The sequence below is a fragment of the Cylas formicarius genome, unplaced genomic scaffold (assembly GCF_029955315.1).
Source record: "Cylas formicarius isolate icCylForm1 unplaced genomic scaffold, icCylForm1.1 PGA_scaffold_7__23_contigs__length_41026272, whole genome shotgun sequence".
Taxonomy (NCBI): Eukaryota; Metazoa; Arthropoda; class Insecta; order Coleoptera; family Brentidae; genus Cylas; species Cylas formicarius.
Window position 1 is genome coordinate 8,381,128 of NW_026844352.1, and position 25,582 is coordinate 8,406,709.

Below are 25,582 nucleotides of genomic sequence, written 5' to 3' on the forward strand. Positions count from 1 at the left end.
TATTTTAGACATTTATTACTGAAGATTGGACTTATATAAAATGGTTACTAATAATTTTATATGATTCAAAATTTAGGGCTCCAGAGAAAATTCTAGCGGGCGGCAAATTAGATGATTTGGGCGATAAGTCCCAGAGTCCGCTCGCTCCTTTAACCTAAATAAAACCAATAACATGTCAAATTTGCTCAAAATCAATACTAGAAAAAACTTTCGGGTGACTTTTAATAAAACACGAAATAATAAGGAAACCGTTGAAAATATATCTGGGGAAAGTAATTGTATGTGAAAAAAAGAAATTTTGCAGCTTTGAAAAGATATAATTGGTTGGTGTTCATAATAATATAATATATTTTAAAAAATATTCAAGATATGAATATTGCTATTTAAGGGACACCTGAGAGAGTTTAAGATGAAATTTTCTCAGAAATTTTAAAATGAAATATTATATCAAATATGACATTTAAAATTAGTAAGTTTGGTGCTCTGAGATATTTATGAGATATGCTGTATCGTTGGAGTTATTTTCAATGCATGCAGAAATTTCTTACCAATAACTTTTATATTAAAAATTTGTCATTAATAACATCAACTCTTATAGTTATATAAAATTATTCCACAGCAGCTGCCTCCTATGTTAATTAGATATTATGTTTACATAAACCGACCTATTTAAAATCAAGCCTAACCGACATGTTTCATTAGCGCCTCATTTTTTCGGCATAGTTGTTCATATATTCCGAATGATTTCGATTTGCGAGGAAACATTCTACGTCACATGCACCAATCGAATAAGGACAAACGAAACTACTCGACAATAGAACGGAAAAATAGAAATCTACGGGACCCGCGATCTCACTGCCATCTTTTGTCGCAGCCATCGAAACAGTCACCTACCGTACGCACATGGCGCGTCATCCACGCAAGCGCGTCGCTCACCGGAGTCACTTTCTGCACGTTTGAGCGGATGTCGGGGTGTTATATTTTACAAACACACAACCCTGACCGCTGGCTCGGGCATCGCACCCCCCCCCCCCCTTTTTAGCGGAGCTCTATTCCCCCTATCTGATACCACGGACCAATCTGCCCCCCCTACCCGATCCCCCCGAGGCGCTACTTTAATTAAATTCGCCGAAAATTGTGAGCAAGATAATCCGTACGGAAAGTCCAAATATGACCTGTCATGTTTTTCACGATTAGTTCGTCGTACCCTTTTGTGGGATTGTATAAGGAGGAATTATGCAGCCCCATCGAAGCCATCACCATCCGAACTTGGCAACGGCGCATCGCTTGTGGTGTTCTTTAGCAATACTCGCGTAAGGAAAGAAATCGGTCAATAAAACATTTTTTTACCTTCTGTCTCTTTCGCTGTGGAGCACCGCTCTGAAAAATTTTTCAAGATGAGAAAATACCACCACATTGATGCAGCCTCCTCTATTCCCTATCACAATTACCAGCTACTGCGTTTTTCCAAGACTTTCAAAATAAAAGCTAGTCAATCTTTTAAACTAAATTTTTACTGAAAAAGTATTAAATAGTTCTAAATTAACTAAAAATTGCGTTGATCTGTTCAAATAACTATTCAACGGATTGAAGATTTTTACATGCGACTTAGCCAATTTTTTGAAGTTTTCCGTACATGTTTTACGTAGCCAAAAAAAGTTGTTTAGAAAAAATCGTCACTGTATTTTTTATTCAAAACGTAACACAATTTTTTTTCAGAAAAGTGCATTTTTGTATAAGAGATTAGTATTAAAAACATTTAAACAAATTTCTTATGGTCTAATTCCTTAAGATTTTTTGTCATTGCCAGTACCAGTACTAAGTACGCTACGACACAATTGAATCGCAGGAACAGTGAACTTGGTGACGTCTCAACTAATTTGGAGGGACTTTTCAAAATGCATAGTTAGAGGATGTTGTCAATAATCCTTTAGCATAGGAAATACTATCGTATCATTTTGTGAACAACATAAAATTAAAATATTACCTTAATAACGTGTATCTTAAAATGAGAGACGAATTCGGAGCAATGCCATAAGACTGTCCACACAAACTGAGTTGTTAATTAGAACTTATAATGAATAAACGTTTAGAAACGATAATATAGAATTGCTGATACATACAGTCGTTGTTCTGGGCCTCTAGAAATTAAACCAGAAGCAGGTCACGTTTCCGGTTAATGGCGTCAAACCGATTTAGCTTACTTGCTCAAACAGGCGTTAAATGAATTAGCGCATCTCAAATGGCTAAACAGGAAATGACAATTTATAATAGATATGCGTGATTTTTGCCAATGGTTTCCGATTTTTTGCGTTTGTTGCAAAAAAAAGTTTTCACGATCGCTTCGCATTTAAAGAAACTAACCAAAATTATTCAAAAATTAGAAAATTCCTTCTTCAAATACATAAAGTGCATATGAAAATTAGACACCATATAAATCATTCATAAAAAAGACACTACCGATAGATTATAAATCATTCTATGATTACTTGGCAAAACACGTCGAAGATATACTTTCTATTAGGCATTGATAAATAAAAAAATAATTGCCTCTTATTAAATGGAAATAATTATTAAGAGAAACGGGTCAGAAAAACCAAAAATTTTTTGAACTATGAATAAGAAATAATTTCAAAAATTTCAAAATTTTCTTTTAATGATCGCATATTCGTATTTTTCTAATTTTCTTCCATAAGTACATGTTGTAAATGATACGAATATTTTAATTTAATTAGGTTGAAAACACTCCTCAAAGTCTAATTTTAGCTAGTAGTTTCTCTTATAACATCTGGGAAAATGTGCAATGAGCTGGTATATTGTATTTTTTCTTAGAAGCTAAAAGTGAGCAAAAACGAGAGATGCGTCGACTTTGCGTTAAAATTCGTCTTACAAGTTGACTAGATTTTTTTCCGGGGCAACGAACTTTTACACATTTAACCCGCCGGAGACCGTACGGTATTGTTGCAGTTTGCAAAGATTTTCATTACCGGAGAATTTTGTGGCGCCTCGGAATATTACCCTTGTGTCTCGTCTTAATATTCCTTTGTGTTTGTCTTTACCCGTGTAATCCGACCCGAGCTGTCGCTCAGATTGCGAATCCTTTTCAAATAATTAGAAAAAATTACTTTTGCTACCGAGACGAACGTTTTTTCTGGTCTGTGTTAATCACGATTCTGGTTGATGGATATACGTATACAAATCTCCTAGTTGTTAAGGTGTAGGAGTTAAATGTTTTCTCCAACAAATTACAAATTCACAAATAACACATAAATGTATCAAAGAAAACAACCCCTTCCACTAAATTTGGAGGAATTTAAGTCGGTTTCGGTTATAGGTCATCTTCAACGGCCAAGATATTCATGGTAGGTATTAAAATTATTCAAATATCATTAGTACTTGCCGGAACTAACTTTTGTTTATTTGGATTTTAAACTTGACGGCGTTTGTAGGATGAAATTAATTTAATCCTTTTAACCCACTTTTCGAAATTCATATCCTGGATGCTGAAAGCAGAAATATGTTGCTTTTTGAATTAAATTAATACAATTTTAGTGGAAGAGACTGAGGGATTTTCTCTGACAAAATTAAATTGGTCAATATTTTAGGACTACATACAGGTCTGTACACCTCAGAAACTAAACCACACTCACGCATGGAACTTGTCTAAAATTTTCGTTGATTCCATATATGCAACAAGATATTCGTAAACTCTTGATATGCATTTTTTTCCTACACTCAAAGCAAACTGTTTCCTGTTAGTATTAAAACTTACACTTTGGTTTAAATTTTCCTTCTCTTTTCTTTCTATAAATATATTCTCATTGGAAGTTTTTGAGCTTCATCTTGTTTTTTAATCATCAAATAATGATTTTATGGACCCCATATTGACCTTTTGCAATTTTGTATAAACTCTTTGTAAAGGTGTCAGTATTTTGATAGCTTGCTCATCACTCTGTTATTACAATTTTACTTTATTACTGAAGACAAGGGAAATATCAAAAAACTGACTGATTCTTGTCTGTCAATAAACTTATTAATTTGAATTGAAAAAAAATATAATAGTAATGTCAAAAGGGTTAACGATAAAATTGTTGTCCAAAAAGTTGTCATTGATTCCTAAAACTCGATTCTCTATTGTTCTGCACTTTGAGTAGAAAGTTCTTTATTATTTAATACGTCCATAAATTCTTTTTTTTAATGTTAATGTGTAGAGAGCACTAAGAACTTTGCTTCATTGGGTCATGTAAAATTACAAAGCTAACAAGATATCTTTAAAAATATAATAAAGAAGTTCCAATAGGCTGAGTCACGTTACACAGAAAACAGCAGAAGTGATGTTTATTTGATTTTAAATTGGTTTTCATAAAATAATTCCCAGATTTGTTTGTTCGTAGTTGCAATATTCCTTTATAAATCAACCACTGAACACATATATCATTAAGGCTGGTATCTCTATCTAAAAGCCAATGGCCACTATTTATACGATTTTACAGCTAATTTTATCTGCTCAATTTTACTGCAATCTGGACAAACTAAAATTTGTCAGTAAATTTATTAAGTTTACTTCGACTTAACAACAGTGATTGTATACGTAACTCTAGCACTCAGGACCAGAAATGACTGAAAATATATTTACGAAAAATCCTCTAAATTGTTATCGAGCAAAAAATAAAACAGATATTTCAATCAAGCGATATAGACTATATAAAATCTAGGTACACGGGTATTATTTTTCTCTCTCTCCCTCCCTCTTATATCGCTGTAGAAAAATCTGAGTAAAAATAGACTTAGGTATGTATCAAAAGACATGGTGGTGGACACAAGTTGAGCATGCTGCTTTCCCTGACTTCTCTCCGCGCACACATCCATCTTCGGAACCGATTAATTTGTTTATGCAAAACCATTATGTAACGTAACATAAAATTACTAGCGATCGCTAGATTCGCTATCGATTTTCATATTATTAAAACCCGAAAAGAAATTGCGATGAAAATTGGAATACCCAGAACGAATATTATTTTTCCTAGATTATGTTCCCACCAGGATTTTTTACCTTCGGCCGAATTTTGTAGCTCGAATCGGCATCGCGATCCTTCCGGTCTCTCTCATTTTTGAGCTTTTAGACTAACCGGTTTGGCCTAATTGTATTTTATTTTGCTGCTTTTTATTTGATTTTTTTAAGGTTTGAATTATTAGTTGGGCAGTAATTTTAATCGAGAAAGTTGCTGCTGCAATTGGATCCTGGGCATGTCGAATATATTTCTAGTTCTAAATATGGTTAGTTTCTAGAATAATTGCGGATACATATTGTGTTTGAAGTTATTGAAGTTTTGGCCCTATCGGTTCTATCTACGCAAAAAAATATAATTTATTTAAAATTTCTAAAATGGTTCGTGATGATGGAATTGAAATTACAATAAAGAAGGGGATTTTTCTCCAAACAACTTATTAGTCATTAAATGTATCGATAAAATAAAATCATCACTACCACTAAAGCTCCTGTGGAAATTGCACTAATTTGCTCGAAAAATTATAGGGATTTTTGATGCGTTGTGGTTTTCTATGAGTTTTTATTCTGTGTTTGAAATCTGAAATTGTTTTATTTCAACAGTTTTGTCTCCACTTTTTCTGATCCCTCGGCAACATAATCACAAGTATGCAACCCAGCATTTAACGTTTATGAATCTTTTTGTATCCGTGACGATGATTCCGACACAGTGGCTGAAAAAAAAAGTAAACTCTCATCTCTTTCGTCTACTCAGTTTTGTTTATCATTTTATTTTGTTTTGGTGTTTGGTATTTCATTAATCATCAAACAACCCAATCCACTTGGAGATGAGAGGACTACATCCACAACAATATGTCAGAAAATTAATCAAATCAACAACCAAATAGCAACATTAAATAACAAAAAGTACTTACTTCATAATGATAATATAAATTAGGTGCAAATATCAAACCCATTTTTTAATTTCACTGAAATCACCATAGAAAAATATCCAGTCTATCCTTCCGGATGTCACAACTTGAGTAAGTAATAGTCCGGGGAGAATTTTGAGTTATTTTTTGTCGAAAGAGTAAGGTAAAATATATCTTGAGCTAGAAACTCCCTTGGCCTTGCAATAAATGTAAAAAAAAATAATAAATAGGGACTTTTTTTTGATTTGCCAAGCTTCAAAAACGATCCTAGAAGAACGTCGTAGAAAAAATCTATTAAATTATTTATTGGTGTACTTCTAAATTTAAACGAATGGCATGATTAAAATCCGAACTTTTCTTTGGTGGTATAAATATTTGGGTGTTGTTTTTGCTTGTTTCACTGAAAATGAAAACAATCACAGGCCTTTTTGTATGAAATTCACGATCAAGACCATGGACTGGACTTAACTATAACTAACTTAACCATAACTAAACAACAAAACAGATTGCGGAGACGGACGGATACATAGTCACTCAAATCATTCTTACACGCACAAAATGTTTCCATTCTTTTATCCACAGAATGATCAACATACCACTTTCAACAGAAAGTTTTAAAAAATAACGAAATTTGAGAAAAGAAATAACTTTTAACAATGATTGATAAATAAGATTGTAACTAAAAAACGTTTTTAAATAACTCGGAACTCCATTTACCCCATATTAAACACGGATTCCAAAATTTTTAAATCAATGAAATTAAAAAAAAATTAAATTAAATCATAAAAAAAAACTAAAAAATCCGGAGTTTGCATGTTAAAATGTAGAACACGTTATAAAATTTATATCGGACAAACAGGTAGAACATTAAAGAAAAGCATTGACGAATACACAGGAGTGCATAAAAAGTGCGGATTCTAATTATGCCATTCATTTAAACTTAATGATTTAATAAATTAAACTTATTTGAAGTCATGGAGATTAACAAAAAGAGATATACAAATTTATTACATAATGACCAATTGGATTTGAATGCATCCCCGTTGCTGCAATAACTGCAATTTAAAAAATTCATTACAACCAGTTTATATTTATAGACGTCGAAAAACTGTAATGTTCTGCATGTGAAAAAGGCACGGTGTAGCAGAAACAGCTGTCATACCTCAATAAATATTCTCAACATCGTTTGTCCTAATTTAACTTTTTAAAGTTAGGAACTTCGAGAAATTTCTTTGGAATTTTTCTATTCCATCGGCATACCCCTATGACTACCAAATTAGAAAGACATATTTCTCGTAACAGAATCAAGTAGCTTTAATACAGTACTATAACTAAGGGTAAGGGATTTTTCTCGCAAAGCAGATACATACTTCACAACTTTGCTCTGATGGTCTTATAATTTTATTTTTTAAAGGTAAACTAAACTAAAGCGTTAGTTTTCTTGATATTATAATTACTTATTTTCCTAGGAACAATTGCGAAGTTGTATGAGAATTGTCAAATTGTTGAGTTATCCTAAAAACTTAAATACGACCATCAAGGTATACAGCCTACTATGGAGTACCCCCTCTCATACACTTGCGATCCACATTACCCACTAACCTAGTAATTTAAATTTACTAATTAATATTTTCAAAAATAAAAAGGCTAGTCACTGTTGGCAAACAAACCCCTGAAAGTCACAAAATACGTTCTTGAGTCAGAAATACCATTTGAGCATTTACGGATACTTCCCACCAAGGGAAGGAGCCGTCACATTATACATACTGAAGAAAATATCTCGATGATTAATAAATAAATAGTTTACACTGTTAAGAGTTAATATTTGATTATTGCAATAAGCTTTCCTCTTTTAACTTGTTGAAACTTAGCCCAAGAAATTTAATTGTAACTATTTGCATGCGCCTAAGAAAACACTAATATTATTACATTGTTTCTGATAGTTCTGAAACTTATGAAATAGTTTGGGTCTTTTTTGAATTGAAATAAAAATTATTTTTTCTATCTGTGAAGTATCTTAATTATTTATTCCCTAATTTCTTTCAACTGTTACAATTATTCATTCCGTAACTTACACGTCAGCACTTTCAGATAATACCAATGTCATATCATTTGCACACATCCCCCTACGGGACACCCATCTCAATACGATGACTAAATGAATTTATGTTCTCCGTTCGTCCAACATTATGTGAAGAAACAAAAATCGATCCATCAAAACACCCCCAATCCAGTCAAGATTCTTACATCGTATACCCGAAATATCTAAGATCCGCAAAATCGATTCATTTACTCGACTCAGGTTGCAGATTATTTTGTTCAAAAGTTATCAAACGCTTCGCTTTTACCAGTCACTAATTTTTGAATATATTTACTAAAACAGCCCTATAGAAAATTTTCCTGAACTATGACTTACTTAAATTTAAAAAAAATATAAACACTTAAATTACTTATAGAAATTACATTCGACATGCCCGATCTTAATTTTGGCGGAAAAAATGGTTTGTTTTGTTGATCGGTCGTTATCGATAACTGGCAAACGATTTACATCGCAATAGGCGCATTTGCATTCGAAACATTTTGTTTATCCCATTTGTACGACTTAGACTTCCGTCGCGAAAGAACGGAAAGAAAACTTAAAACGATCGATACGCATCGTTCGAAAGTCAAACTATAAGCAAACAACAGTCTCTGTGTAAGTATTAGAAATATCAGTATTAATTGTACAGGGTAAGCAGTCATTGTTAGTTGTTTTTCACAGCTTCGGAATGGTCTTAATGGGAGCGTTCACTTTTTTAAAAATATCGCGTTACTGGGCGATTTCCTGGACTCGAATATCCCATCGACCACCTGACACTTCATTATCTTTTGATCGATTAATCTTGATTGGGTAATCAATTTCGGATTTCTCGCCTGCCAATTACTTTATTGAATTATGGGCTGAGGATATACGGCCCTAACACTTGAAACCTCACCAGTGGTTTTAATTAATTTATTACTTTACGGTAAAGGTGGGCTATATTTTAATTTTGTGCGCCAGAATTCACTCATAGCGCATACTGGGTTTGGGCTTTTGTTGAGGGTGCTTATGACACTATGGATCGTAGTTGTTTGTCAAGCCTTAAAAATTTTAGAAATAGAATTTATCAAATCATTATTGATGTCACATTCCAATATCTTCCGTGGGGGATGCCTTAAAGTACCGTCTATTAATTGCACCACTAGCTAAGCTAATAGCTGCAGAAATAATTTATCCACTATTACGTAACTTGCCTAAATAAAAATAGAAAGGAAAAATATTATATATTTTAAAGCTATAGTGAAGTAAGGTAATTTTTAAGTAAAAAAAAATCATTTAAAAGTAAGAAAATATATATCAGACTGGGCCTAACAAATTGACTATTTTGTTTTATGAAAAGTGTATCTATAAAATCATTCAGAATTTTGAAAAAAAAGATATCATGTAAGCTTGTGCCCTTAATGTTAATGGGAAGAGTTCTATCATTTGTTTTAAATTTATTGGTTCTGATCTCATTATTGCATAAAAACAGCCAAACGATTGGTGTAAAAACATTTATCTGAATATATTCAAATAAATAAATTCAATTTTCTGTTAAAAAGCTCCGATTAAAAATTTTTATTAGGAGAGCCGTTTCCAAGAAATCAAGTCATAAACAATATTAATAAGTTTCTTTGATTTAATTTTTTTTTCGAATTGTGTTACTAACAAATAACTCAATTGAATTGATTGAACTTGAAGAAAAAAATAAATCCTTTACTTTTTTATCCAATTCTCAATAATCACTTAAAATAAACAAAAAAACTACGATTATCTTATTTACTTACACTATTGTACACATCAGTTATTATAATGGTTAATATAGACGAATTCGTATCTGTTAATAAAAGTAGTCCATTTTTAGAACAATGAAACAACAAAGGACAAAAATCAATATTGTTCTTTTTTGTATATTGAATTTATAAAAATGTAACACAATTAAAAAATTAATGTTTAAGGCTTAATTTCTGGCAGACGCTCGTCTAATGAAAATTTTTAATCATAGTTTTTTTTACAACTTCCTACAAAAACATATCCAGAAAAAAAGTTTTGCCGCAGTCGTTTGGCTGTTTTGGCGCAATAATGAGATCAGGACTAACAAATTTAGAATACTAAACTTTCAAGATTATTTTTTCATAATTCTGAATGATAAAGAGTTGATTTTTGTTGACCAGTCTAACATATATATATATATATATATATATATATATATATATATATATATATATATATATATATATATATATATATATATATATATATATATATATATATATATATATATATCGTGGCGAATTGATCACCAAATAGTTTTACTTTCGTTATTTACACTATCGATAAGAGTTACTCTCAATTATCGTTGAGGAGAGTCAAAAATAAATTGATTTATGTTTCGTCAGCGTATTATTTGATGGGTTGCGATAAAAATAACAATATATTTTCTGGAGGACCGTGGATGATGTTTTCTTTAACATTCTGCTGAAGAGATTTTTAAAAACATTTCCTTATATCAATTATCGCGTGTGTAATGAATACAATGTTTTCCACTTTGTTAAGTTATCTTGACGTTTGACTGGTTTTTATGGATAACGGATAGCGTTTTTTCGAATGGTGCTTTAATTTGAGGCCAGTTATATGAAATTACTCACGTTGGACAATATACCTTACTTAAGACAAACTTTAGCGGCGGAAACTCCAAATTTTAAAAATTAATCTGCCCCGTAGAACCACCTAGACTGTGAACATCGCCATAATAACTTAGAAACATTGTTTTTATTACATTCCCCGAAATTTCGAAAGATTGCAACGGATCGACAAATTTATGGGGCAGTGTATACATGCCTGATATACCTAATAGCTTTATAAAACTCGTGAGCCCGCTCCAATAAATAACTAACAACGTATGTAGCTTACTTTGTATATTTAGTCGTGTCGTCTAATTCCATCCAACATTTTCCCTGTCTGTCTGTTTGCCAGTAGCGTAAATCTATATTTGCCTTAACTTGTGTCTGTCATTTGTCTGTAGATTATAGTTTTTTTTTTATTATTTTTGTCACTTTAGTTTCCGATTTTAAATGTGTGTCCGTCATATTGTGTCGTCACTAAGGACCGTTTGATAGTGAAACTGGGCGAATTATTTGGATCCTCAAAATAAATGCGTTTCATTTTTCTCTCGAACATCACATTCCCAATATTTGAATACAATATGTACGAACGGCACCAGAAAGGAATTCGTAGTAATAATTAAGTTACAAAAAAGATCTCTTCGAGAAGTTATGTATCGTCTTCATGTTGATAGGAAAATCGGAATTAATTTCGCTTTCGCTCGTTCCATTTATTTTAGCGATCCAAAGCTTGTAGTAGTACATGCGCAACTGCACGTGAAGGAGCCTGCTGTATCTTCCATCTCGTGATGCGTATTTGCGATCAATTTCGTTCAAATTAACAACGATCGCGGCAAATAAAAGATACAGAGTTTAAAGCTTTCATAATGGTTATATATATAAAATAATCTCGTGCAGGCCTAGCGTTAGTATTACTGTGTGATTAGTAATTGTCCTGTCTCTTGTGTTCCCTGTGTCGCTGCTGCAACCTCATAGTGAGTTCTGGAACTCCTTTACACCGCGGTAAGTGGCAGCATCTCCCCATGTTCGTTCTCTGTCTGACTGTTTGTCCGTCTGTCCGTGTGTCGCCTGTTACCATATAAATACTCATTTACTCGTTAGTCAGTTGTCGAGTTAACATACTGTAGATCGATTAGCGATAAACGTTCTTTCTCGATAGCGTTTCCGCTCGAGTCACCTTTTTCTAGGATCGTTTTATAGTATGTAAATTCACGGGACTAACATGTTCAAGCCTGCGAAGCTCAAGCTCAGTCTATATTGACCTGACCCGACCTGTGTTTGTCCACTATTTTTCGTTATCGTAAACTAACGTAAATTAATTTATATGTGTACTTTTTTCACTTTCCTCGTTCATGCTTTTTACATAAATTGAATTAGAAAAGCTTCTTGGAGGTTTACAGTAATTGTCACGTATATGAATGTTTTCGCGTGTTAATTTTAAACTCGAACGCGAAACACGAAGGCCCCAAAGTATAAGGCTTATATAGAAGCAATGAGTAGGAATTTGCGACATGCCACAACGAAACCTTTATATTTGCATTATAGCGAAACGGCTATTCGTTTCTCTATCGTGCTGTAAATCTTGTTTTTTCATTATTATGCAAAACCCACTGGAATTGCCTATAATGTTGAGGTGACATTCGTATTCTGCTAATTGGTACCTGCGCGATAGATGGTAGGCTAGAAGTTTGATGAGAACCGGAAAGAGATTCTTGTTGAAAATCTCTCTGGAACCGAAATATTTCGCACAATGCAATGCTGCCGCTTCCAACAATAACATGTGGCAACATTATTTTTGCCGTACTTTATCTTTATATTTCAGTATATAGTATATTATTTAAAAATCTAAAACGTAATTTTTTTTAATAGATGCAAGGTTTTTGAAATAATGCGACAATTCCAAAAATCGTTTTATCCTATCATACCGTGTTTAAGAGTAACTGATCGTTTACTATGTTAATTGTTTTTGCGAGATGCCATAGTTTTGTACCTAAATCATAAGTTGTTCCAGTTCCGATGGACGCTTGGGGATATGCTGGCAAGTACACCAAAACGTTCACGTGTGTGAAATTCTAGTTTCCTCTAATTTTTTTTTCACAATCAATCACAACGCCTTCTTTTTTTTTCATACAGGGATACATTTCGTTGAAATTCCTGAATATTTGTTACCGAATATTCTCTGTCTGTTTGTTATATTCATTATTATCTCGTAGACGTTTCACCAAGGCTTCATTTGAAATTTTCAATGATTCAAAATTCTGACTATTATTTCGAAAACCGCACTACTACTAGTTTATTAATTTCAAGCGACCCAGTGTACTATGAAATGAATTTGTCCAAATAAGTCTAATATAGGAGGCAAACTACAATAAAAATTTGACGTTCTCTTTCATTCATTCTCAGTCTCCGTCATTCAAAAAATGTATGACAATATAGTGTATACCACTTAATTTAACGATGTTTCCATTATATTATTGTTAGAAGCATACATATCGTTGCATAGTCCAAAATATTTTAGTTCGATAGAACAGATTCAAAAATCGAGCTAACAATCCATTTCTGGTTCACCATAAGTGTCGTTGTGTAGACGCTGATTTTCATCAAATCAAATTAAATATACTCGTTAAAATTTGCAATATAAAATTATTGAGAGGAGTGTAGTAATTGGTATACTAAAATATTTATTAAGGTTGGTTCTCAGTAACTCGTGTTTGTTGTATAACATTTTCAATGTAAATGTTACTTTTTATGAAAGTTCTGGATTCCTCCTGCGTTGGTTTTTGTTGCCTCGAACCGGCAAAAATCGACGCGGAAGGAATCCAGAAGTTTTATAGAAGTATGGAAGTTTCATTGAAAAAAAAGAAAGATTGATAACAAACTCGAATAAACTGGGGATATATTTCTCACCATATTTGAAAATATAACGATCCTCAGGGTTGTGCAATTAATTTTTTATTCCAAAATCAAATTTTTTAATTACCCTCTAAGATTTAGTTAAACTATAATGTGAATGTTATAAAGTGGCAAAGCGTAAAGGAGATTTAATTAAAATCGAGTGTCTATTCTGCCGTTCAAATTATGTCTGTATAATTTGAAATAAATCTCATGAACCGTTCACGAATAACCGATTTAATAAGAGTCACCCAGTATATCGCACATCCCGATACGTCTCCTCAAAATTTTGTATCAAAATGCTAAAAAAATATTCCAAATTGCTTGCTAATCATAAACTATACTATATATACTATATGGCCTAAAAAACACAACACTGTGTAACTGACAAATTGGCGGAATTATTGTAGAACTGCAAGAGGCGTAACCCGTCTTTATTTTCCGTTGCAATGAATGTTATCTCTCAGCTCTGTCGCAATCGCCATCTGTAAATTTCTTCATTGTTCATCTGCGTCATAAATTTCCCCTAAACATAACGTACCCACAACTTACATGAACAATAAATTTACAAACTTGAGGCTTTATTTATGGTTACTGCAAATGACTCGAATCAGCCACAAATACAGCCAATTTGTAGTCGAATGGAAACCGCTGGATGTTCAGTTTCCAGAAGAGGGGTTAAAATTTATATATCTACCTACATGTCTGCTCACCAAATATTCGGCTTTATTGCTGCCGAGAGTTTATGATTAATCATTCTGAAAGGTAGTCATTTATTAATTTTGTAATGTTGGCGTTTCCTGTCCGGAATAGATCGAGGCACGGGGTATGTTTTTATTAAACTCTCAGTTTTTGTCAATTATTTTACATCATTATTCACTTTTACTTTTCTTACTCTCTTGCGATATAAGTGCTTGTCGATCTTTCACCTCGATGAGCGACAAACATTAAAACTTTTAAATTTTTATCGTCCCAAATATACAGGGTGTTTGCCAAAGTTAGTGCCAAGGAGGTGAAACTAAAGTAAAAAATAATGTATGCACATAAGCAATTCTTGAGATAACATTTTTTGTGATTAAAGTAACGAAATGAAACCTTCATTTATAATAATATTTATCGTAATCGTAAATACAGTTTATAACTTCCCTTTTATTTCATTGAAATACTAAGAAAATATTATTTTCGGCATTATTTTCATTTTCTTCAGTTTGTTGGGATTTATTGTACTGTAGATAAATTGAATGAATCTAAAAACACAAGTACTTTCGTAACTAAACATCTTGTCGTGTCAGAGTGTATAATTTTTTCCTGTCTAAAAAAACAGCCTTTATATTCAATTCATCTAGTAGCTATATGGTTAGATCAAACAGTACAAGACGACATGTCTTGAATCTCAGTCCCAGTTTTTTTATCTATGTGATACGCGAAGCAGCCTATAAAGACGTCCCATTAGAGGCTGCAGAAGAGTGGGGACCGAGCTCGGCAGAGTTTCGCACCATCGGAGGGTTGCCTATTTTATCTGTTTACTTTAACTGATGGTTTGCTACAGGCCTCCGTGTTTAAATGAAGACTGCTTAGATGATCCTTTTGCCAATGTTTATGTATTTTTTCTGTCTTGTAAGAATTAATTTGGAACTACGGCATATTAAATAAAAATTAGGAAAATATTTGTTGTAATTGAAAATCTGCACATGATTTTCGTGTATTATCATCAGAAAGAAGCTATTTCGGGAAATACACAAGGTAGCAATCATTTTGAGAATATCATATGTAAAGAAATTTTAATACAATTTTTTTCTTTACTTTCCAATCTCACTTCAGCGTTGCAAAAATTTTCCAAACACCTTGTATGTTTGTAATCTGTCTTTTTGTTATTTTACTTGTTAGCCCTTTGTACGTTTACGAAATAAACTTAACCTCGTCTTGTCGCATCTACCCGACAGGAGACCAAAACTGTCGCACACATCAAAGGTATGTTATATCCGACAACAATTAAACACAATTTTATGTGAAAATGACGGCTCAAACCGATGTCCCTCCTTTGTCTACGTGTCATACTCACCCTTAAACGTTGACCCCTTAACCTTTGTACAACCCTATTCCCATTATAGCACTACTATATAATTAATTATTCCCCAAGCGCCCCTTTGCATCGTTGCATTTTGCTCAATATTCACACAAACACACACACACTTATAATTTATTATTGCGGAAATCCTACGGTAACTTTATATGGGCGTTATTTATGTTGCTAATCCTTTCGCAAATGTAATTTTTCGATATTATATCTGGGTAGATGGAACTAATTCGATTTAAAAGTTCGAATATTTTTAATGGATTGGTGGCCGTTCCAATTTTGATAATTTTAGAAAATGATTGGATTAAATTCCAAAGGAGTGATCGAGAATTTTTTTTGGATTTTACTACCGCAACTCTTAGTTCGACGCTTTGTCAGCAAGTAAAGTTACGGTAGCGATTGGTAGCCAAGCCAACAAACACAGTTAGGTGCCTTGATGATATACTGAATGTCCGACCATTTTAATATTTCACATTACGTAGTGATGGTATGGTACATACTGCCTGAACAATGTACATCACTTTGCTGTAATAATGTACAAACCTTACACACGATTCCTGTTTCTTTGTACACGTCTCATTGGGTGTTTATTTGTGTATACATTATTACAGTTAGCCGCAGCTTACTTTTACCGCTTTATGAACGATGCTATAATATATGACATTTTCTGCATGTACACAAGTTTCTGATACTTTATATAAACTAACCGAAACGAGTTATACTTCGATATCGGTACAAGAAACACGCTTTACGTTATGATAGTTTGGATCATCCGAATTTTCATCTAATGTGCCCTTTGATATAGTCGAGTTGCAGTCATGAGAGGGCAAGTCGTCACACCTCAGGGACTCGGCATTGTAGGAATTCGAGTTTCGGTGGACCGGGAATCCAAATTCGGATTTACGCTCACGAGACAAGGTGGTTGGTGAGTACTTCGACCGCTTATAATTTAATTTTATATTCGACCGTGACAGGTAATAAAAAAGAGTTTTCCGGGCTATAAATCGAAATATTTTTTATAGGCAATGAAATTTCTTGTGGAATCATCAGACAGAGAAATCTGAAAAACCTAAACAGCAATACTAAAAAATTTAACATGAGCAATTTGAATTTGAAAATTGTAGGCAACGACTTATTGAAAGTAGTTGTGTCAATTTTTATTGCCTTTATTTGAACTATTTCTTAATACTTCATAGTTATGTGTGAGGTAACGGTTTCCATAGCCTGTTTAGTTCAATTGATTATTGCATATCAAGAAGTAATACCACAAAGAACAAGGGAAAACTCAAGGAAGCAGTCTTTCCTCAGGAAAGCAAGGAGATATGTAGTAATGTAGTTGAAGTAAAAAGTCATGGAAACCACTACATCACATATTATAGTTTATAGTTACAGTAGTTTTAGGATTTCGCATTATTCTCTTGAAAACAGGCACTAACCGAAACGCTGAGATATAATTGAAATGAAAGTAAGGAGTTTTACAGTAACAGAAAATGAAAATACTTTTCATATTTCTTCCTATCCTTTTTTTCTTTTTATCTATTATAGTGTTCGACACAAAAAATGAAATTTCTCTATAAATTTAACTCTATACCGGTAACGATTTGAATATGTTTTAAAAATTTGAAATTTGATTAGATCAGGTACGAGGTTAACGTTGAAATTTCAGTAGGCCGAGTTTTTTTCAATTTGCTTTCGTTTGCCTCATATTATTAAAAAAATATATACATATTATAAAATTGCATCATCAAAAAAAAGCCACTACTTTTTGGACTTTTCGTTTTTGGAAAATTTTAAATTTGTCGTTTTAAATTTTTTATTGATTTAATGAGCAAAGAATGTATGAAAATACTGAATTATTATTTATTTCTAAATTATTCACACAAATATATATTTAGTCATACTTAAAATAAAATCAAGTCAACAATATCAATCATTCATATATTTTATTTATATGTAATTTATTTATTTTATTTATATGTACTTTATTTATTTTATTTATATGTAATAATTTATTTACAAAAAACTTTATTTTGCCGGATATGCACACAGAGGTATATGGTAAACGGACCAACCGATTAATAAAGTTATACAGGATGTAAGAGAAGGTGCTCTGTCGCTTTACAATATCAAGTGCTACCGCTGCTATATAAGCGTGGCAACATCTTGCTGAGTTTTAACGATACCCCCTGTATATCATTTCATTTTCAGATTCTACTCAAGAAATAAAGTAGATTTTGTTCAAGCTTGCGTAATACCAATGTCTTACCGTTATTGAAATAAAAATTAATTTCCGTGAATTTTAGGCAATTTGGGCTTTTGAAGAAATCTTGATACTTCCATGGTTTAATACAACGAAAAGCCGAATTTTAGTTGGAATATGTAGTGTGTTTCAAGATTTTGAAAGGGAGCTCTAGAAACACTGTTTATTGAGTTTCTCTAAATAGTGCACCTTCTACATTCTTTTATTTTCAAATTCTAAGAGAGCACTTTGTTTGTTTGCATTTTCTTAAAATTTCCCTATACCTATCTCTCTCCGTCCTTGAAATAAAAATTAATTGGACACAGTCATTTCGATGAATTTGACACATAGGCTGAATGAACTTTGTAAAGCCCATTGTCATTTAATTTTAGTTTCTCTCCAACTATCGAGCCGTGTTTCGGCATCTGCTTCGATTATAATAATCTAATGAAATTACCACAGACTTTTTAAATGTTTACCCTATTCACAAGGAAGTCTTTGCAGCTTGACAGCTGTCTTCATTAATTAAATGACAAATTTTGCGTCAATCGAACAAGGGATGGTCCAAGGTCTGCGACCAATCAAGAATACGAATTTACTATTCTAGCTTTAATTTTGAAGCTTATCCCAAATCGTCTCAAAGTTGAACCAAACAAGATTTAGGTATGATACGGAGATCAATTCAGAGGGGTTTGAAGAACCATAAAATGTTCCATAATAAATTTAAAAACGTTAATTCTTTGAATCATGAAAATTTTCAAAAACGAATCGAATTTTATCTTCAACTGTTAAGCAAATTGTATAATGCGCCGAGTTAACATCAGAGAGGAGTTGGAGAAGCGAGTAAGCCAAGCCTTTTGTTAAAATAACTATCTCATCTTTACATCAATAATTTTAATCCTCGCATTTACAAAAACCTTGAGGGTTTTAATGCAGAATCGATTCGATAAAGTTCCTTTCAATTCTTCGAAACTTTTTGTTGTTCATAGGCTGCAAGGTATGGTCTGTTCATAGATATAAGAAAGTGACCAATTGCTTTTGAATGGGATTATCCAAGGGTGGTTATTAACATACAATGCAACACTATTATTACCTATAGTTTCGGAATTTAAATTCAGATAAAATTATCCGTAATAGAAAATAATTTTATACCTACCGGTGTTTAATATTCTTTGGTTTGGTATATTACTTAGTTTAAGTTTATTAATAACCATTCTTATTTCGTGTGTAATACAGCGTGTGCTGAATCGTGTGCGAATTATGCAAAATATATGCGAGTCAAGTGTATCTCAGGAGATGCTCCCGCCCAAATGTAGAAAACACTATTCTATTGAGACTAAGGAAGTTATAAATAATTATTTGACTCTGGTTAAACTTGATGCCAGCAAGCAAGCATCTTTAGAAGAAACGGCCACATTGACGAAAATTCCAGCATCAACTGTATGGAAAATTGTGAATAATCCCATTTCAGCGAGGAAAAAAAGAAGCGATGCTGAGAGTGTAGATGAAAGTGACCAAGATGTAATACGGCGTAAAATTTACCAGGTATACGAGGAACAAAGCGTGCCTAAATTAGATATCTTAATTAGGAGGCTTGAAAAAGATGAAATTGGTGTTAAATGTGGCAGAACTACCTTATGGAAGTGTATTCTACACATGGGCTTTAGATTTTAAAAAACTGGCAAATGGCAAGTTTTAATGGAATCTTTCAGAATTCGGAAACGGCGATTGGAATATCTATAAAAAATTAGGATTTACAGAGAACAACAAAGGCCAATTATTTACTTGGATGGTACCTGGGTCGACACTTATGATATCCCCGAAAAGAGTTTGGTTGACTCAACTAATAAGTGTAAAACAAACGCGGCATCAAAAAGAGGTAAAAGAATAACTATTTTGCATGCTGGCTCTAAAGATGGTTGGATTCCAAATGGACTTTCTCTGTCTGCGAAAAATATTAAAGATTCTTCTCCGGATTACCATGACCAGAAATATTCTGTTTTTACAACCGACCCCGTGATTAACTTTGCCTAGTGTTTATTATTCCAAAACCGCAGCCCCTTATAGAACACCCTGCCGAGCAGACCCTTACCTCTAACCATTCCAGGACTGTCCTAGAAATTTATCTACATTCACTAACAAGCGTTACTTAATGCAGAATAACCATCCGTTCGGATAGATTTTACCACGGTCCTGCGAAGGTCTGCTGTCAAGGTACTGCAAAATACTTAAAACGCCAAAGCAATAATTGCACAATATTTTTGGTCCTACAACCAATACTTTTAAATTTCTACATGTTGTACTTTTTATAAAACTTCTGAATTCCTCCTGCGTCGGTTTTTGTTGAGTAGAAGTAGCTAACGTTTCACCAATCGTCCTGTTGGCTTCTTCAGAGCTTGCCCTCATCAGCAGTTGCCGAACACAATCACAAAACCGTACATAAAATTTTATTCGATAAAACTAAAATTCTTGCATGTAGTCAATTCTTCTACTAAATCTGCTAAAATCCGAGAGTCTGTAGAAATTCATAAGCAACCTAACAATCTTAACCGCGACTCAGGTCTCTACCTGTCACTAATATGGGAATCAGTCATCCGTGACGGTGTTTATACCCCTCATTTAGCTCCGCCCTCCTCAAGCAATATAAAAGCAGGTACAGTGTAAAATACGATCCAGTTTCAGTCAAGCTCTGAAGAAGCCAACAGGACGATTGGCGAAACGTTAGCAAGGTCGACTCAACAAAAACCGACGCGGGAGTAATCCAGAACTTTTATAAAAAGTATTACAGTAGGCTTTGGAAGTTTCTTTGAAAAAAAAACAATCTACATGTTCTTTGCGAAAATCGCACTCTAAGAATTTGCTTCAAGATAGCTCATACCTTACTGGATTATTAGTTGTATTGTTGGAAAGAAAATAAAATTAAATTAAAATGGGGTATTACGAGTTTCATTCTGTCAATGTGCAAAACTCTTGTTGATATTAGGGGAAAGGGAGGCATAACGGATCCTCCAGGTAAAACGGTCCGTTAAACTTCGGACAGTTACCCACAAGTCGGTAAGAGTGACCTACGAAATTTTAACAAAGAAAGCTATATTTGGTAGAATTTAATATAAAAAAGAAACAATAGTTGAATGCGTTTTTTACAAAACTTCTGGATTCCTCCTGCGTCGGTTTTTGCTTAGTCGAAACTGCTGACGTTTCGCCAATCATCCTGTTGGCTTCTTCAGAGCTTGACTGAAACTGATTTTAATAAACAGTACTTTCATTTTTCATTCAACAGTATTTTCATTTATATTTAACATGATACTGAAAGGAAACATACTATGTTATACAAATATAAGTTCAGTTTGTCAAAAGTGTTGGTCATCTGTTTTTATCCTGGCCATAACTTTAAGGGTACCATTTTGCCTTCTGTTCCCCTATGTAAAAATTGTGAAGATTAATTTTTGTTTCAAAGTGTGTTACGTGTAAGAAACTTGAACAAAATTAGGTTAGTTTCTTTAATATAATTAAAAATATAGGAATATAGGAGGAATTGGAGAATATAGGGGAAAATATGGAATATGTACAATATAAAAACGCTCAATAAACTGTGTTTCTAGAACTCCCGTGCAAAATATGTCCTTTTAAATGATATGACAGGAAACAATCCCAGAGACCTTCTGGGAACTGTCTGGAAAAATTGGACTTTCACTTTCATTAAAGCTATCCTGGGACCAAATTGCTTTAAAAGCTAGGGAATTATTTGTTACTTCTATAACGGTAAGTTAATAATATACAGGAGATGCCGTTTAAACTAAACCAGATAATTCTAATTCAATACAACAAATATATGCAACATAAGAATTTGCCATTAAAAATTTGTATTAATTGAGTACTAGCTTTAAATTATTAGTAGGTTTCCCGGACAACTATAAAAATCTTCTAGTACACTTATCCGCATTAGTACCAACGTGAATGACAAAGAACAAAATATTGCATTGCATACTGCATTACCAAGCTCATTGCAGTTTAGATCAAGACGGAGTTGTGTATCTTTATTTGTGGCCAAATATCTATGACCATCTTAACTCGTTACTGCATGACATAGGTAGTCGACTTTCAGATAAGGTGCCTCCAAGTTGGCGATGGGAAGCGATTTTAATTTGGAGGAAAATATTTACGTTTAATTTCAGACAGTAAAAAGTAGACTCTCGACAACAAGGAGTTTGCCAGATTGCTTTGATGTGGCTCGGTCCGTTGCTCGCCTCCTAATTGGATTCGTAATTTTATTTTAATTAAGAAATCCTTTGTTATCTTCCTCGTGGAACTTGATCCTCGGGCCGAGTCACTTTTTTTTAGTCGATTTGTGTTCGTTTTTTACAGCAGCGTCTAGAGTTTCCTGTTATTAAGTAAACGAAACTTTTCCTAAAAGTCAATTCTCGGGCCTCCATGTAATTCGATTCGGTGCTGGCTGGTCGATTGTCAATTTCCGATTTTTCAAAATAATGAAAGTATGAATTTCGATGTATACTGCTTTTCGTTTGAAAGAGTAATAGCAGAGCGATAATTTGTTTCAAAGAACCCAAAAATCATTTTAAAGTAGCTCCTTAGTATTTTAAGAAAATAAGATATTTTACAAAAAAACATTTACAAAGTTTTGAAATTTTGTACCCTTTCCCAAAAGGAATCAGAAAAAAGTATCCGAATTACCTTAATGGAGCAACTTTACAGCAAATTAAAAAATATATAACTGCTAAAGTTAAAATTCGGAATTTCTAAATTTACTATTTACAAATTCTCTGCGTCAGTCGTTTATAAATCAAACTTGCTGACGTCTCGCCTATCATACTGTTGTCTTCTTCAGGACGCAGGAGGAATCCAGAAAGTAGTGGAAATTACTTAACACGATTTAAAAGCATAAAGGGTATTTTCTTCATAACTCCAATCCAAATGATTCATCATGTCAAGTTTTGACTCTCCTCTTTAAAACGTTCCTTATCTTTACTCGGCCGCACATTCAAGACACATTCCATTGTTGTATCATCGGTCTGGCTTCCTGACCCCAACTGATGCTCCATGCGGTCCAGACAGACCACAACGACTAATACCGATGTATTGGTTCCTCTTGCATCTTCCGTCTAGTAAACATGCAAAGCTTATTAAAATCTATGAGATGGTGCAAATATATTTTGCTTTCATATTTATTTCATATTAACGCGGAGAAGTCTTTTTCTCGACTCCTAAGCAGTTCAATTCGTCTTCTAGACACTACTGAAATTAAAAAAAAAATACAAAATTTGGGTGGATACTTTTCGCGTGCTATAATTTACTTCATGTCAATCGTAATTTTAGGTTCGACGTCTTAGTAAACGGTGGAGGCGCGGTCACATTACAATTTCAGAGGTCACCTTTTAAGCCTATGACTATAACGGTTTACGTACCTTGGAATCAAATCATAGTCTTGCCTCCCGTCCACATGCTACTATCCGACGACTCGAATAATCAAATTTTGAAAAGGTAATGCCCGATCGGCTCAAAATAGAAATAGAATTCAAATATCTCGTATCGTAGCAGGAATCCTGCGTTATATTTTCCCGGAGTTTCGAGGTCGTTCTTCGGTATCGGCGGCACTTTACCTCACGCTTGTGACGAACACGATCCCGAATTACTGAAACCGGTCATAACCGGAACGTGGATGCCAGAAGCGGTCGGCGGCCTGATGAGACGAAGCGTCGTGTTTGCGGAAACTCAGATCGTGCAGGAATCGATTCCTATACCAGGTTTGACTGAGGCGTCGTTCTTTATGGGTCGATCCTCTTGTCATTGCAATATTATCGTTACAGGTTCAGACTTGAATATAATTTATCAAAGCTCGCAAGCTACGGGTTACTTGAGCACAATTTTTATGAAGCTAACTGCAGACGACATTCCGAAAACTTTAACTCACGTGTATGCGAGAGTAGAAATAGAAGGTTCCCTGTACGTCAAGACGTACGAAGCTGATCCTAATTTGTACCACACGTTCGCCTGGAACAAGAGAAACGTTTACAAGCAAAAAGTTTACGGGATCGTTCAAGCTAAAGTGAGTATACCGTTTCGAAGTTAATTTAAACATCTTCATAACTCGGCTAAACTAATTCATCATTCTAAAGTTCATTGACTCTGATTAGTGACTCTGCTGCTACCTACTTGGATCATTTAAAAGCTTAGACCGGTCGCTTCTATTAGGTCTTCTATAGGATATTTTCACTGGAGGAGCACAGATGCGGTTTACATTTAAATGTATTTTATTAACTATTTATAAAGAATCAAACATAATTTAGCGCCGAGTTGATGTGAATATGTTTGTAATAACGTGTAATATTGTGCTCTCTATCTACCCTTAATTTTACTAACCATATTTCTTCGAATTATCAATTGTAGCAAGTCAATTTAATGAATCAAATATCAACCTAATATTGTAAGGTGCTCTAACTGCAAATAATAAGGGAAAAGCTTATATATTTTAGCGCGAATTTGTTCATAGTTCATGGCAGGATTCAAGGGATTATGTTAAAATTAGTTGCTGGAAGATTTATTTCTACACTATTGGCAATTATTGAACCAAATAAAAAACGAACAAATCAAAGTATATGCAGCTGGACACAAAATATCAATATAATACACATGCACTGTATAGAATTCAATCTATCGCAAGTATGTCGATCGGATAGAGAGTGTCCAAAAAATGCATTTTAGAAACTTTAACTTTAGATATAATAGAAACAGCCACTACTTTTCGTAATAAAATAATCTACAGTTTTATAAAATGAGGTCGCTTGAAACACGCACAAAGACGTATTTTTTTTTATAAAATTGTCAACAATCTTATTGAGTCGTTTTCTTGTACAAATCACTTATCTTTTAATGCTAGTCGTTGTCGAGTGAGCACTTGGCTAACTTTTTCTATAGAAAGAATCAGATGTAAACTCTCGGCTTTTTAGATGTACTCGTATGTACAATAACTGTGTTTTTCTGAACAATGAAGATACGGACTTATTCAACTTAAGCCTAAATTTGTTTATAACAAACGTGTACAAAATTTTGTAGGATTTTTTTAATTACTGTCTATTAGCAGCTTATTAAATATCTAGCTAAGTTTCTTTTGTATTCCCGACCATGTAATCTTACTATGCGCTATCCAGTATTTGGGCAGCCTCGCCTACCTGTTGGTTAGGCTTTGGGTTTATAAATAAATAAATAAATAATGTTATAAAATGCTGAAAAGGGAAATAATAAACAAATTTAAGAATAAATAAAATAATTATAAGTGGACATCGTAAAAGTAGTTTAACTTACTTCGGTACCTACTGGGAGAATCACTATCTGAGTGATATGCATTCTGAAGCAAAAAAGTTTTAATTTTCGGGACGTTAGAATATTGCACGGAATTTGTGGAGAATTTGCTGAGTCTAATTGTGCAATTTGAATTAAATTAACAGATCTGTTGGTTGCACAATTAAGACAGATACAATCTTACTGAAAGTTTTCCAGAGATGCAGGCTGTTTCAGAACAGTTGCTTTTCTTCGTAAGTCTTTATTTTGTGTAATTAAAATAAAATTATTCACTTCAGTAGTGTCCTGGAGGGTGACCTAATTGAAAAAATAGGTAACATTATGTTGGGCTAATTGATGTTTTGAAGACTTGTCCATTTACGTTTTTCGTGTCTAGATTCGTTTAAAGCAATGAGCAAGTTTCATTTTTTATTGCAAGATCCAAAAAAATATTATAAATATAAATTAAATCAGCC

The 25,582-nt window shown here is 33.3% G+C and overlaps 1 protein-coding gene across 3 annotated transcripts in view; it reads left to right on the forward strand.

Annotated features, from left to right (window-relative positions):
• LOC132705524 (teneurin-a) overlaps nucleotides 1-25,582 on the forward strand; it is a 737,223-nt gene that overhangs the window by 676,320 nt on the left and 35,321 nt on the right. For 2 of the 3 annotated variants that reach the window (XM_060676144.1, XM_060676146.1), the window contains 4 exons: nucleotides 16,377-16,496; nucleotides 23,145-23,309; nucleotides 23,364-23,572; nucleotides 23,636-23,874. In XM_060676144.1, coding sequence (XP_060532127.1) covers nucleotides 16,377-16,496; nucleotides 23,145-23,309; nucleotides 23,364-23,572; nucleotides 23,636-23,874 — 733 coding nt within the window. The remainder of the gene's footprint in view (nucleotides 1-16,376; nucleotides 16,497-23,144; nucleotides 23,310-23,363; nucleotides 23,573-23,635; nucleotides 23,875-25,582) is intronic. The other variant, XM_060676145.1, reaches the window with a different exon arrangement.